The following is an 11,885-nucleotide window of genomic DNA, read 5'->3' as shown; positions in this document are numbered from 1 at the left end:
TCGTACGTAAGGGCGGGGGTTGTTTCTCTAGCGAAGAGACGAGACCCCCAGGGATCAAAAGCTCATCTTTATTAGGAAGACTCTGAACAAACAACCTATCCCCCCCCACCTTCAAGCTTGGGGAAGGAGGATGGGGGATCTGCACCCTCCTCCCATATATACACAACAGAATCCCCCTGGAGAAGTGCCCCTGCTTGTGGGGGTTGAGACAGCAGCCTTAACAAGCTAGTGCTTGAGAGCCAAGCCCCCTTTCCTCTCCAGACTCAGTTTTCTCATTTGTAAAATGAGCTCAGGAGAAACCGGTGCTACGGAGTTTCTCCCCAGCGCTGAAGATGTCCGATTCAGAAGGACGAGGACGTTGGAAGACTGACCAAGGGCCGCCCCAGGGGATGGGGGTGCTGGGTATCCTGATTGGAAGGCCACCTCCCTCCGCACCCAGCGCCTCTCCTCCAGCGCCGCGGGGCTACGTGGCCTCAGGGCCCGGGGACAGGAGGCCACCCCCAAAGCCGGCCTCACGGTACTGGTTGGGGAACATGTTGCTGCCCACGAGGCTGGCAGTGCCTCCGTCCCCGGGGCCCGGGGCCTGGTACGAGTCCAGCGTCAGCGGCTCAGGGCCGGGGGGCTCCCCGACCGCGGCCCCTGCACCGCCGTTGCCCGCGACAGCGCTGGTGAGTGGTGGCGCTGGGGGCAACATGTCCAGCATGGTCAAGAGCGTGGGGGCAGCGGGGTCGTAGGGAAAGCCGTCGTCCAGGAGGTCCGGCCCGCCGGGGGGTTCCAGGCTAGGGAGGGATACGGTGCCCGGGAAGAAGTCTGTGTCCGGTAGCAGCACTGACGGCGGGAGGTACGGTCCTGCAGGGATGAGGAGAAAGAAGGAAGCATGGTGGGCTTTTAGGATCGACCTCCCGCCAGGTCAAATGCCGGGTCTATGGCTAAATACTTTATCATGTGGCCTCCTATAACGCCAGGGAGAACTCTGAGTAGGGACTACCACCGTTCTTTCTCTTTTTTTTTTATGTACAATAATTTTTTTTTGAGGTATAATTGATGGACAGTATTATACATTTCAGGTGTACAACATAGTGATTCACAATTATTTAAGGTTATACTCCACTTATGTGTGTGTGCTTAATCATTCAGTTGTGTCTGACTCTTGGCCATCCCATGGACTGTAGCCCACCAGGTTCCTCTGTCCATGGGATTCTCCAGGCAAGAATACTGGAAGGGCATTGCCCTTCTAGAATACTAGAGTGAGTTGCCATTCCCTTCTCCAGGGGATCTTCCCAACCTGGGGACTGAACCCAGGTCTCTTGCATTGCAGGTGGATTCTTTACCATGCAGACCACCAGGGAAGCCCATACTCTGCTTATAGTTGTTATAAAATATTGGCTATATTCCCTGTGCTGTATTCCCTGTCCCTGTTGCTGATTTATTTTATACATCGTAATTTGTACCTTTTAATCCCCATCCCTATATTTCCCCTCCCCCTCCCCTCTTCCCACTGATAACCACTAGTTTGTTGTCTATATCTGTCAGTATTTCTTTTTTGTTATATTCACTTTTTTTTATGACTCCACATATAAGTTGTACAGTATTTGTCTTTCTCTGCCACTAAGCATAATACTAAGTCCATCCATGTTGTTGCAAATTACAGTTTTATGACTGAGTAGTAATACATTGTGAGGAGGGCATGGCAACCCACTCCAGGAATCTTGCCTAGAGAATCCCATGGACAGAGGAGCCTGGCAGGCTGCAGTCCATAGGGTCGTATACAGACGGACACGACTAAAGCGACTAAGCAGCAGCAGTAATCCATTGTATATATATATACCACATCTTCTTTATCCATTCATTTATTGAAGGACACTTAGGTTACTTCCATTTCTTGGCTATTGTAAACAATGATGCTATGAACTGGGGTACATGTCTCTTTTCAAATTAGTGTTTTCATTTTGTTTGTTTGTTTTGGATATACACTCAGGAGTGGAATTGCTGCATCATATGGTATTTGCAAATGATATGACCAATACAGGGTTAATGTCCAAAATAAAAACAGCTCATACGATATTAAATAAACAAATAGCCCAACTAAAAAAATGAGCAGAGCAACTGAATAAACATTTTTCTAAGGAAGACATGCAGTTGGCCAACAGTCACATGAAAAGATGCTCAACATGGTTAATCATCAGAGAAATGCAAATAAAAACCACAATGAAGTATTACCTCACACCTGTCAGAATGGCTGTCATCAGAAAGACATAAATAACAAATGCTGTTGAGGATGTAGAGAAAAGAGAACCCTCATACATTGTTGGTGGGAGGGTAAACTGGTATGTGGAAAACAGTTTGGAAGTTCCTCAAGAAACTAAGAATCATTCTTATTTAATAAGCAAACAGGCAAAATAACTTGCAGTCCACAGGTGAGTTGTGGAACCAGGGTTGAAACTGTGCTCCTATAATGCTAGTGGGTTTTCCTTAAGAATGAGGAAGAAAAAGATGCTCCAAAGCCCCCCAGCATTTAAAGACAACCCAAAAGGTGAAATCTCCACAACATGGGAGACCCAAGGAGAAATATCAAGTCCCAAAATTGTAAGGTAAAATGGTAAGTGTTATTGTGGAAGTCTTTTTGAGACAAGACAAACCTTACCAGCAAAGACTGACTACACTTATTTTAGAAGGAGTCACAGTGCTGCTGGAACTCTATTTCCCAGCTTCCCTTGTAGCTTCATGTGGACATGTAACCAAGTGCTGCTGGCTGAAATGTGGGCATGATGGCTGGAGCTGCAACAGCCATTCTGCATTAGGTGGAAATTATGAGTTGAAAATGGCAGGATCTTGGGTCGCCGATGATCATGCAGCCACCAAACCATCTGTGGACCACCCACCCCTGGACTGTGTTAATGTGAGAGGAGAAATAATGTCCTATCCTACTGAAGCTCCTGTTATTTGAGGTTTTGCTGTAAATGCAGTTAAACATGATCATAACAAATACAGGTGGCATTCCTGGTTTCCAGCAAGTTCCTAACATCTCCTGGGCACCAAATCCTATACTAAATAACTGTGCCTTGTGGCCTCACTAAATTCTGGAAGGAACCCCAAGAAGGAAGATCTCCATCTGCAAGTTAAGTAAACTGAGGCCCAAAGAGGTTGCACTGGGACTCCCCAGCGCAGTGGTTAAGAATCCACCTTCCAATTCAGGGGACACAGGTTTGATTCCTGGTTCAGGAACTAAGATCTCACATGCCTCAGGGCAACTAAGCCCATGCACCAAAAATACATTTCTAGACACCCCCCCACACACACACCACAGCTAGAGAGAAGACCTTGTACTTCAATGAACAGCCCACATGCTGCAACTAAGACCTGATGCAGCCATAAATATTTTTTTAAAAAAAGATCACACAGTGGCTAAATTGTGGCCTTGAATTCAAACCCAGTCTGATTGCAGAGGCCAGGCTCCTAACCATTCCACTCTAATGCCAGGGCAGCTTTGCCACAGGAATGAGAAAGGGGAACTTTAGATACTGGGAAATTGGGGTGATGGAGCAAGTGAAAGAATTACTAAGTGGCTAATGATGAGGGGATTTCAGGGATTCAGGGTTGAAGGTTGGTGAAATGGACTAGGACTGGGGGTTTCTAGGGGCAGAGGTCTTGGGCATTGGTTAGAGGGGTTGGGGGGGACAACAGATGACACTTGAAACCTTTGGGTGAGATTGGCTGAGATTGACAACTCCAGCAGATTCTGGTTGGGAGCTGACTGGGAGCTGGGCTCCTGGGGTAGCTGGGGTCCTGGGGACAGCGTTCTTAGAGCTAGCAGTCAGCAAGTGGGGAGGCTTTGGATAGCAGCCAGACAGGGTTACAGTTCATGGGATCTGGAGGCTGGCATGTGAGTTGAGATGAAGGCCGTGGTAGAAGAGGTCAGAGGGTGACTGAATTCAAGGCTGGCTAGCTCTGACACCACTTCTATTTATCCATCATCTACTCCCTACTACTGGTTTCATATGTATCATCACTAATCTAAACCTATGCCCATGGGTGGTGGGTCCAGTGGCTAAGACTCCATGCTCCCAATGCAGAGGCCCTGGGTTTGATCCCTGGTCAGAGAAATAGATCCCACATGCCGCAACTAAGAGTTCACATTGCCACAACTAAAGATCCCACATGCCACAGAGAAGATTGAAGATTCCATATGCAACTAAGACCTATTGCAGCCTAATTAAATAATTAAAAATTTAAATAAATTAACAAGTAAATAAACTTTTGCCCAGGTGTAACTCCTAGCTCCACCACGGATGGCTGTGTGACCTTGGGCAAGAGATGTCACCTCTCTGGGCCTCAAGTTTTTTCACCAGTAAAATGGGACTGGGGCATGGGAGGAGATGACAGCACCCACCCCCCACCCCCTAGAGGGACTGCACAGATTAAGTGAACACACACAAAGCAGTTATGCTCAGAGTGTCTGTAAAAATAAATACAGTAATATTTAAAAGGCCAATGAGGTAGGGATGTGGTGATACTTTTCAGAGGAGCCCTGAAGCTCTGAGAGGTAGAGCAACTTGATGAAGGTCACACAGCATGTACATGGCCAAGTGGAGATCAGAGCCTCTGGACTGTGTCCAGAGCCACTATTTCCACTTTATGTTGCTGGTTAAGTGGTGAGGCACCGGCCATGTAGGAGCTCTTGGGGGGCCTGAAGAGGCTAGAAAAGCGGGGCTGCAGCCCCCACCTCAGCCCACCTTGAGGGCAGGGGCTTGCACTGAATCAATACCCACCTGAGCCATGGCTGGGCAGGAATTGATCCAGGAAGACTGGTTTTTTCCTCCGTCGTTTGCTCTCAATGCCATGTGGATCTGAAGGAAGGCAAAGATGAGGACCCCTGGATCCCACCAGCCCCTCCTCCCCAACCTGGGGGAGTGGGCAGGGCGGTGGGGTCAGTCAACCCCTCCCAGGGACCTGGAGAGGGACATCAAAAGGGGCAGAGGGGACACACCGGAACTATTCAGCTCCCCAAGAACATCAGGCAGCCCCCGTTTCCGCTTCTTGTCCACGCCGTAGCTGTCTGTATCAGGAGATATCAGGAGATACCAGAGGCATAAAAAATAACCCGTGAAAAATAAGAATTATAGAAACCGTTTGGGAAGTTGTTGAGCTGTTCTGGCTTTTTCCCAACCAATGTATATAGATGTCCATATCTTAGAATAAAACCCAAATCCACTTCTAACCACACTGGAACATCCCAGGCATAATTCTGCCTCAGGGCCTTCGTACTTGCTGTTCCAGCTGCTTAAAACACTCTTCCTCAACTCTTATCACTTCCCTGGAAAACTGCTTAGTCACCCTCCTGTCCTCAGGTCAACTGCCCCCTCTTCCAGGAAACCCACCCTGAACTCTAAGGTTGGGTCAGTTGCCCTACTCTGCAAGCCGAATTCTGTAAGCAATTCCATCCCAGCCCTGCCCACTCTGGCTGTTCCTGTATGGGAATGGATCTGTTCCCCCCATCCCCCCACCTCCATAGGATGATGAGCCTCATAGCACAGGGCTGGGGCTGTCTCTGGTACCACTATGTTCTCAGCAGAGGCCCAGGCATGAGCAGCTGTGCTGAGAGGAGAAATCATTAAATAATCCCAAAATATCAAGAGATGGGTACTGTTATTATTTCCATTTTGCACAGGAGGAGTCTGAGACTAGGAAAAGCCAAGGTCACATAAGCCAGTAAGCAGATCAGGATTTGAACCCCAGTCTGTGCAACTCGGAGCCCCCATTCTACTTCTGCCTCGTCCCCTTTCCCCTTTGGGTCACCCCAAGCAAGGCCAAAGACCTGGTCTCTGGGGCAGTGGGTCACCCTGGGTTGCTGTGGTTACCATGGTCCCGAGGCAGGTAGGTGAAGGGCAGAGGCTCACTGCAGACCCCATCGGTAAGCCGCTGCAGAAAGACGTTCACTGTCACAGGTTCAACGATCTCCAGGTCCTCGTAGGGTGGTGTCTTGAACACAATGGCAATCTGGCGGTGCACATCGGCCTGGGAGAAGTCAGCCCGGCCTTCCCAGGAGGCTCTGCTGAACACCACCGATATATCCTCTGGCAGGAAAGTGGGGGCATCAGCTGGGCCAAGACACTTGGTCCACCAGAGACCCAACTCACTCAGCCTCCCCCAAAATCAACACCAATATTTCTAAGAATAAAACTAATTATGCGTGCATGCATGCTAAGTCACTTCAGTCATGTCTGACTCCTATGAATAGTAGCACACCAGGCTCCTCTGTCCATGGGATTCTCCAGGCAAGAATACTGGAGTGGGTTGCCATTTCCTCCTCCAGGATTTATGATCCAGAGATCGAACCCATGTCTCCTGTATTGGCAGACAGGTTCTTTACCACTAGGGCTACCTGGGAAGCCCATGTGTATGTATATATATTGAGGCTTTATATGTGTTGGACACACACAGATTACCTCTAAGACATACAACAATTCTAGGAAGCCCATGATATTGAGGAGAAAGCAAAGGCACCAGGAGATTAAGCCACTTGTCCAAGGTCACATGGTCAAGAAGTGGTGCAGCCAAGATGGAAATCCAAGATGGGAGCTCTTCAGCACTAGCTCCTAGGACTTGGGGAAGTTACTGCTATTTCTGGGCCCAGTGTCATCACCCTAAAGAGGGAAAGTCTAGCACTCACCTTGTAGGACTTGTTAGGAGGATTAAATTAGTCATTCCAATAAAAGGGCTTAGAAGAGGACTTAACATAATAGGTGATCAATCCTTGTTAAGTATGATGGCTTTTATAAGCATTATGCAAAATATTAGCTCCAGGTCTGGAACTCAGAAAATCCTCAGTAAATGCTAACTCTTTGTGATGTAGCTCTTAGGGACTTGGAATCCCATCTCATCTTAATACCAGCTCATTTTAGGGGTTGAGGAAACAGGGTAGTGAAGTCACCTGGCCAAAATCAACCAGTGAGTCAATAATGGAATAGAACTCACATCTACCTTGAATCATTCACCCAGGGCAGGATCAGTTTTTTGGCCCTAACCCCAATTCCCAGGCTCCTAAGAATCTCCTTGGCCTTCCTCAGATCTCAGCTCAAATATCACCTCCTCCAGGAAGCCTTCCCAGATGCCTGGGCCATGTCTGATCTTCCTGTTGTTCAGTCTCAGTACTATGTCTTCTTCCCTATCAGCATTACGCATATTTATAATTTGTATTTCTTTCCCTACCTCTCACTGAACTGAGAGCCCTGTGAGGGCAGAGTCTGGACATGTCTCGGTCACTGCTATGTCCCAGCACTGCCTAGCACAGAGGCCAGCATAGAGGAGCCACCCAATAACCATTTACTTGTTCAAAAAAAAAAAAAAACCACAAAAACCCAGACTTCCCTGGTGGCACAATGGATAAGAATTCACCTGCCAATGCAGGGGGACATGAGTTTGATCCCTGATCTGGGAAGACCCCACATGCTGCAGAGCAGCTAAGCCTGTGCACCACAACTGCTGAGCCAGTGCCCTAGATCCCGCATGGCGCAACTACGGAGCCCGCGTGCTCCAACTACTGAAGTATGTGTGCACCTAGAGCCTGTCCTCTGCAACAAGAGAAGCCACCGCAGTGAGAAGCCTGTGCATCGCAATGAAGAGTGGCCCCTGCTCGCCACAGCTAGAGTAAGCCCACACAAAGCAACAAGGACCCAGTGCAGCCAAAAATGAATAAATAGTAAAATTTTTAAAAACCCTGTTTGAGAAAGGGATTTTGACATTTGAATGGACATGACTCAAGTGGAAACCTCCTCCATTTTCTCCATCTGGAGCTCCGACCCAACTGGCATAAAGCATGCATTTATACAAGTCCACGATTTTAATACCAGAGTAGTTCCCCAAAGTTCCTGATGCCAAGGTCTTCCCAGCACTCAACGCTGGCCGGTATAAACAGGCTTCGTTCTCTGTTCATGAATGAGTGAGTGGGTGTGTGGTTGGGTGACTCAGTGAGAGAGTGAATCAATGGGCAATATCTGAAACCAGAGCTCTGGACCCTTCTTCTAGGCTCCCCTGGTTTACCAGCTACCCCTCACCGTCTCCCTCTCTGCAAGCGTCAGACCCCACTCTGCCCGCTCGCTGCCCCAGGCCCCTCACCTTTCTGCACCTTGTCACAGAGGAGGTAGAGCTCCTCGCCACCCGTGCACGGCCCACTCTCCTTGTTGATTCGGCAAATCCGTAGCTCCGACGTGTTTGTAGACTCTGGGAAAGAGGAGAGGAAGACACACAAAGGGGAAAAAAAAAAAGAATTCAGTCATTAAATCCTTACCAGGAACCCCATGGGTGCCCACTCGGGGTTGGAGAGGTGGGAAATGGACAAGCCAGGGTGTCTGATATTTTTGGAACCTGTGGTGCAGGTGGAAAAAGAAGATGCCTGGGGTGGAGGGGTTAATGGAAATCCATGAGTCCTCCGCGCTGAGGTCTAGTGAGCTCCCATCTCTGTCATGGGGATTGGATAGGTCAAAGCCCACTGGTAGCTAAGTGGTGACCATGTGCCCTAGACCTGGCCAATCAAAGCATCACCTCCTCCTGGCCACAGATGATTGGTCAGAGAGGAGGATGCGAGCAAAAATATTGGGTAAGAGGACTTCCTGGTGGTACAGGGGACAAGAATCTGTCTGCTGATGCAGCGGACACAGGTTCGATTCCTAGTATGGGAAGATTCTACATGCCACGGAGCAACTAAGCCTGAGCTCTAGAGCCTTTGAGCTGCTACTACTAAGCTCACTTGCCACACCTACTGAAGTCCAAGTGCCTAGAGCCTACACACCTCAATAAAGAGTAGCCCCCACTCACCGCAATTAGAGAAAGACTGCATGCAGGAAAAAAAAAAAAAAGGAAATTGGGTAAAAAAATCTCTCTTTAGGAGCAGGAGAAAAGTTCCAGGCTGGTAGGACATAAAACTAGAGCTTTGTACAGTTATTTTGCCCCCGCCTGGGAGGGCCCTGCTAAGAGTGACTCTAACATGAAGGAAGCATGACTGAGAGATGGAAAGAAATAGATCCCTAATGACATCACTGAGAGCCTGGATAAAGCCAAACCTGAAACATTATATTACCTCTGGATATTTTTAGTTAATGGAACTAACATTCTTTTTTTTTTTTTTTTTTTCTTATGTGAGTTGGGATTCTATCTCTTGCATCCATAAAAGCCCAGATTGAATTAATATTCCCTGCCCATTTTGATGCTTGTGGCAGTCACTGTAAGTGGGCTAAAATCTAACAGCCATTCCTAATATCCTCTTCTATGCCTGTACCCCTCTATAGAGGATGAAAAATCTAAATACATGCTTTCTCAGACTGCTTTGCAACTAAAGGTGGCCATGAAGCCAAGTTCTGGCCAATGAGACATAAGCAGATGCCTATCAGGGTGATTCTGAGAAATGTATCATTTTCTGTAAAACAGAGAGATTATTACTTATGCTGCCTCTTCCCAAGGACTGCTTTGTATAGTTGTACCGATTGTGCTTTCCACAATACCAGAAGGCCCTGTTGCCATAGGCTACTTAGTAAATGCTGACCTCTAGAGGTGGGCAGTGTACAGCTTGCACACCATACAGGGTGACCCCACACACCATCCTGAACACAGATATGATGTCCGGAGCTGTGGCAGCCAGCTCATGACCACGAGGGAAAGGCCACGAGAATCACAGAGCTACTGAACCAGCACCCTGATATAGCTGAGCAGCTGAATCAATAGGAACAGACTTAATAACTGAGGAAAAAAAAAAAGAATTCCCTGATTGTTCACCCATTCTGTGTGGGGCTTTCCAGTACTTGCAACCAAAGACAATCCTAATGGAACAGCACCCTCAACTCACTCTTGTCATAGACAGGCTCAGAGAGCACAGGGTCCATCCGGCGCATCTGTCCTTGCTGGTCCCTGTATGAGGCCTGGAAGCAAATCCTCACAACATTCATGTCCACCTCCTGATGGTTCTTCAGGGACCCAGCTGTGGGAGAGATACAGGAAGGCTGAGTTGGGGTGGTGGAGACCCTAGTAAGGGGGTGGGGGACAGGGAAGAGATGGGGCTGGGACAATGGTGGATACCAGAAAAGGCGAGGGGACGGGGTGGCGGAAGGGTGAGGAGTTTGGGAGGATGAGATGCTGAGCTAGGCACAGGGACTCACCGTTGTAAGGGTCGATGCCCAGCTGAATTTTCCGCTCAATGGCAGCCTCGATCTCCTTTTTCCTCACGCACTGGATGCCCAGGTTGTTAAAGCTGAGTGGGGGAAGGGGTGAAGGGAGGTACTCCTGAGAGGGCAGGTGTAGCCCTGACCCACAAGACAGCTCTGGCAGATGCTGCTGCGGGGCTCACACCCTCAAAGGCTGAAGCCCCCCAGGCCCAGGGTTCCCAGCATTGGGATGGGATTGGGGCTCAAACCCTTAGGGGAATGGAGGATTCCTGAGAGAACTTGGGAACACACCTTATCTTTATCTCATGAAAGCACCAGTTGACCTCATTTATAAAAAGCAAACTGCCAATTAAACTCTAATGTGATATCAATGTTTTAAAACACTCTCCAAAACAGCAGAGATCAAAATGCTGGATAACACCCTCTGTAAGTGATGTTGAAGAGAATCAGGCACTCTCACTCATTGCTGGAGGGACTGTAAATCACCTGAGTGATCATGTACTAGAAGACAACACGGCAGTATTCATTCATTCCACCAAGATTTCCTGAGCACCTACTGTGTGCCAGGGACTGTGCTAGGCACAGGGAACAGGGGGATACAGCAGGGAACAAAAGAGATAAAATCTCTGCTCTCACAGAACTTACATTTTCATTAAGTTTATAAATTGCTAAAAATATAAATGCACAGATGTGGAGCCAACAATTTCATTTCTAGGAATTTATCCTAGAGAAGGGTATATATGAAACCATTCATTGAATAATAGTAACAGAGCAACAGAGATTGGAATGAGTGCCCATTAATAAGGACATATTCAATCAATTGATAACATCCATTCATTGGAATACTATGCAGCCAATAAAAAGGATAGGACAGTTCTAAATGTACTGATAGGAATTATCTCTCAGATGTACTAAAACAAAAAAACAAGGTGCAAATGTCTCTACCATTCATAAGGGAATGACATGTGTGTGTGTGTGTGTGTGTGTGTGTGTGTGTGTGTGTGTGTGTATGTATGTATATATATAGGCATAGCATACCTTTAGTTGCCTCCAAGAAGGGGCACTAGTAACTATGGGACCAAAGATGGAAAGAAATTTATTTTTCACTGCACACCCTTTCTGAACCTTTTACTTTTTTAAACTGAAAACATATAAATTATAAAGTGAAAGAAAGAATGGGCCTTGCAGTTAAGTCAGGTCTGGAGTCAAATCTCAGCTCTGCCATTGGCTATCTGGGCTCCTTCAGCTCTCTGAGCCTCGGTTTTCTTCTCTACAAAATGGGGATAAATATAATGCATATGAAAGTGCATGCAGCAGGGTTCCAGGCCTAAATGAGACCTTCCACTGTTCCCAGACCTTGGTTTCCCCATCTAGGCAATGCAGCGGGGAGAGTCTGGTTAAGCTGCCCCAGTCCTAAGGTTTCCTGGGGTGATCCTCGGCCTCTCAAAATCTCCATGACCAAGCGCAAGGAGTCAGGGGTCAGGTACCTGTGCCGAGGGCTGACATGAGGCCGGAGCCGCACCCTGCAGACGCCGTCTGTGCAGTCTTTCCCCACGAGGCTGTGGGGATGAACTCGGTGAGGCCAGTCCTTCCACACCAGGCAGGCGGTCACCTCCACCTCCCGCAGCCCTCCACAGTCCCGGAGCTGCAGGAAGACGGGTGCTCTTGGGGTCCCATCGCAGACACCTGCACCCATCCAAGCCTCCTCTGGTACCTCCTCTCCCCCTCAAC

The 11,885-nt window shown here is 48.2% G+C and overlaps 1 protein-coding gene across 1 annotated transcript in view; it reads right to left on the bottom strand.

The window, feature by feature from the left end:
- Nucleotides 1-46: 46 nt before the first annotated feature.
- Nucleotides 47-11,885, bottom strand: part of RELB (RELB proto-oncogene, NF-kB subunit) — a 28,173-nt gene continuing 16,334 nt past the window's right edge. Inside the window, exons 5-12 of the mRNA XM_043437123.1 lie at nt 11,642-11,799; nt 10,149-10,240; nt 9,839-9,970; nt 8,116-8,220; nt 5,859-6,074; nt 4,988-5,056; nt 4,770-4,847; nt 47-849 (exon numbers count right to left, since the gene is read on the bottom strand). Coding sequence (XP_043293058.1) covers nt 464-849; nt 4,770-4,847; nt 4,988-5,056; nt 5,859-6,074; nt 8,116-8,220; nt 9,839-9,970; nt 10,149-10,240; nt 11,642-11,799 — 1,236 coding nt within the window. The 3' untranslated portion in view covers nt 47-463. The remainder of the gene's footprint in view (nt 850-4,769; nt 4,848-4,987; nt 5,057-5,858; nt 6,075-8,115; nt 8,221-9,838; nt 9,971-10,148; nt 10,241-11,641; nt 11,800-11,885) is intronic.

This window comes from Cervus canadensis, chromosome 18 (genome assembly GCF_019320065.1).
Source record: "Cervus canadensis isolate Bull #8, Minnesota chromosome 18, ASM1932006v1, whole genome shotgun sequence".
In the NCBI taxonomy this organism is placed as follows: domain Eukaryota; kingdom Metazoa; phylum Chordata; class Mammalia; order Artiodactyla; family Cervidae; genus Cervus; species Cervus canadensis.
The sequence above is the reverse complement of the archived record's forward strand: the minus strand, read 5'-3'. Positions and strand labels throughout refer to the sequence as shown.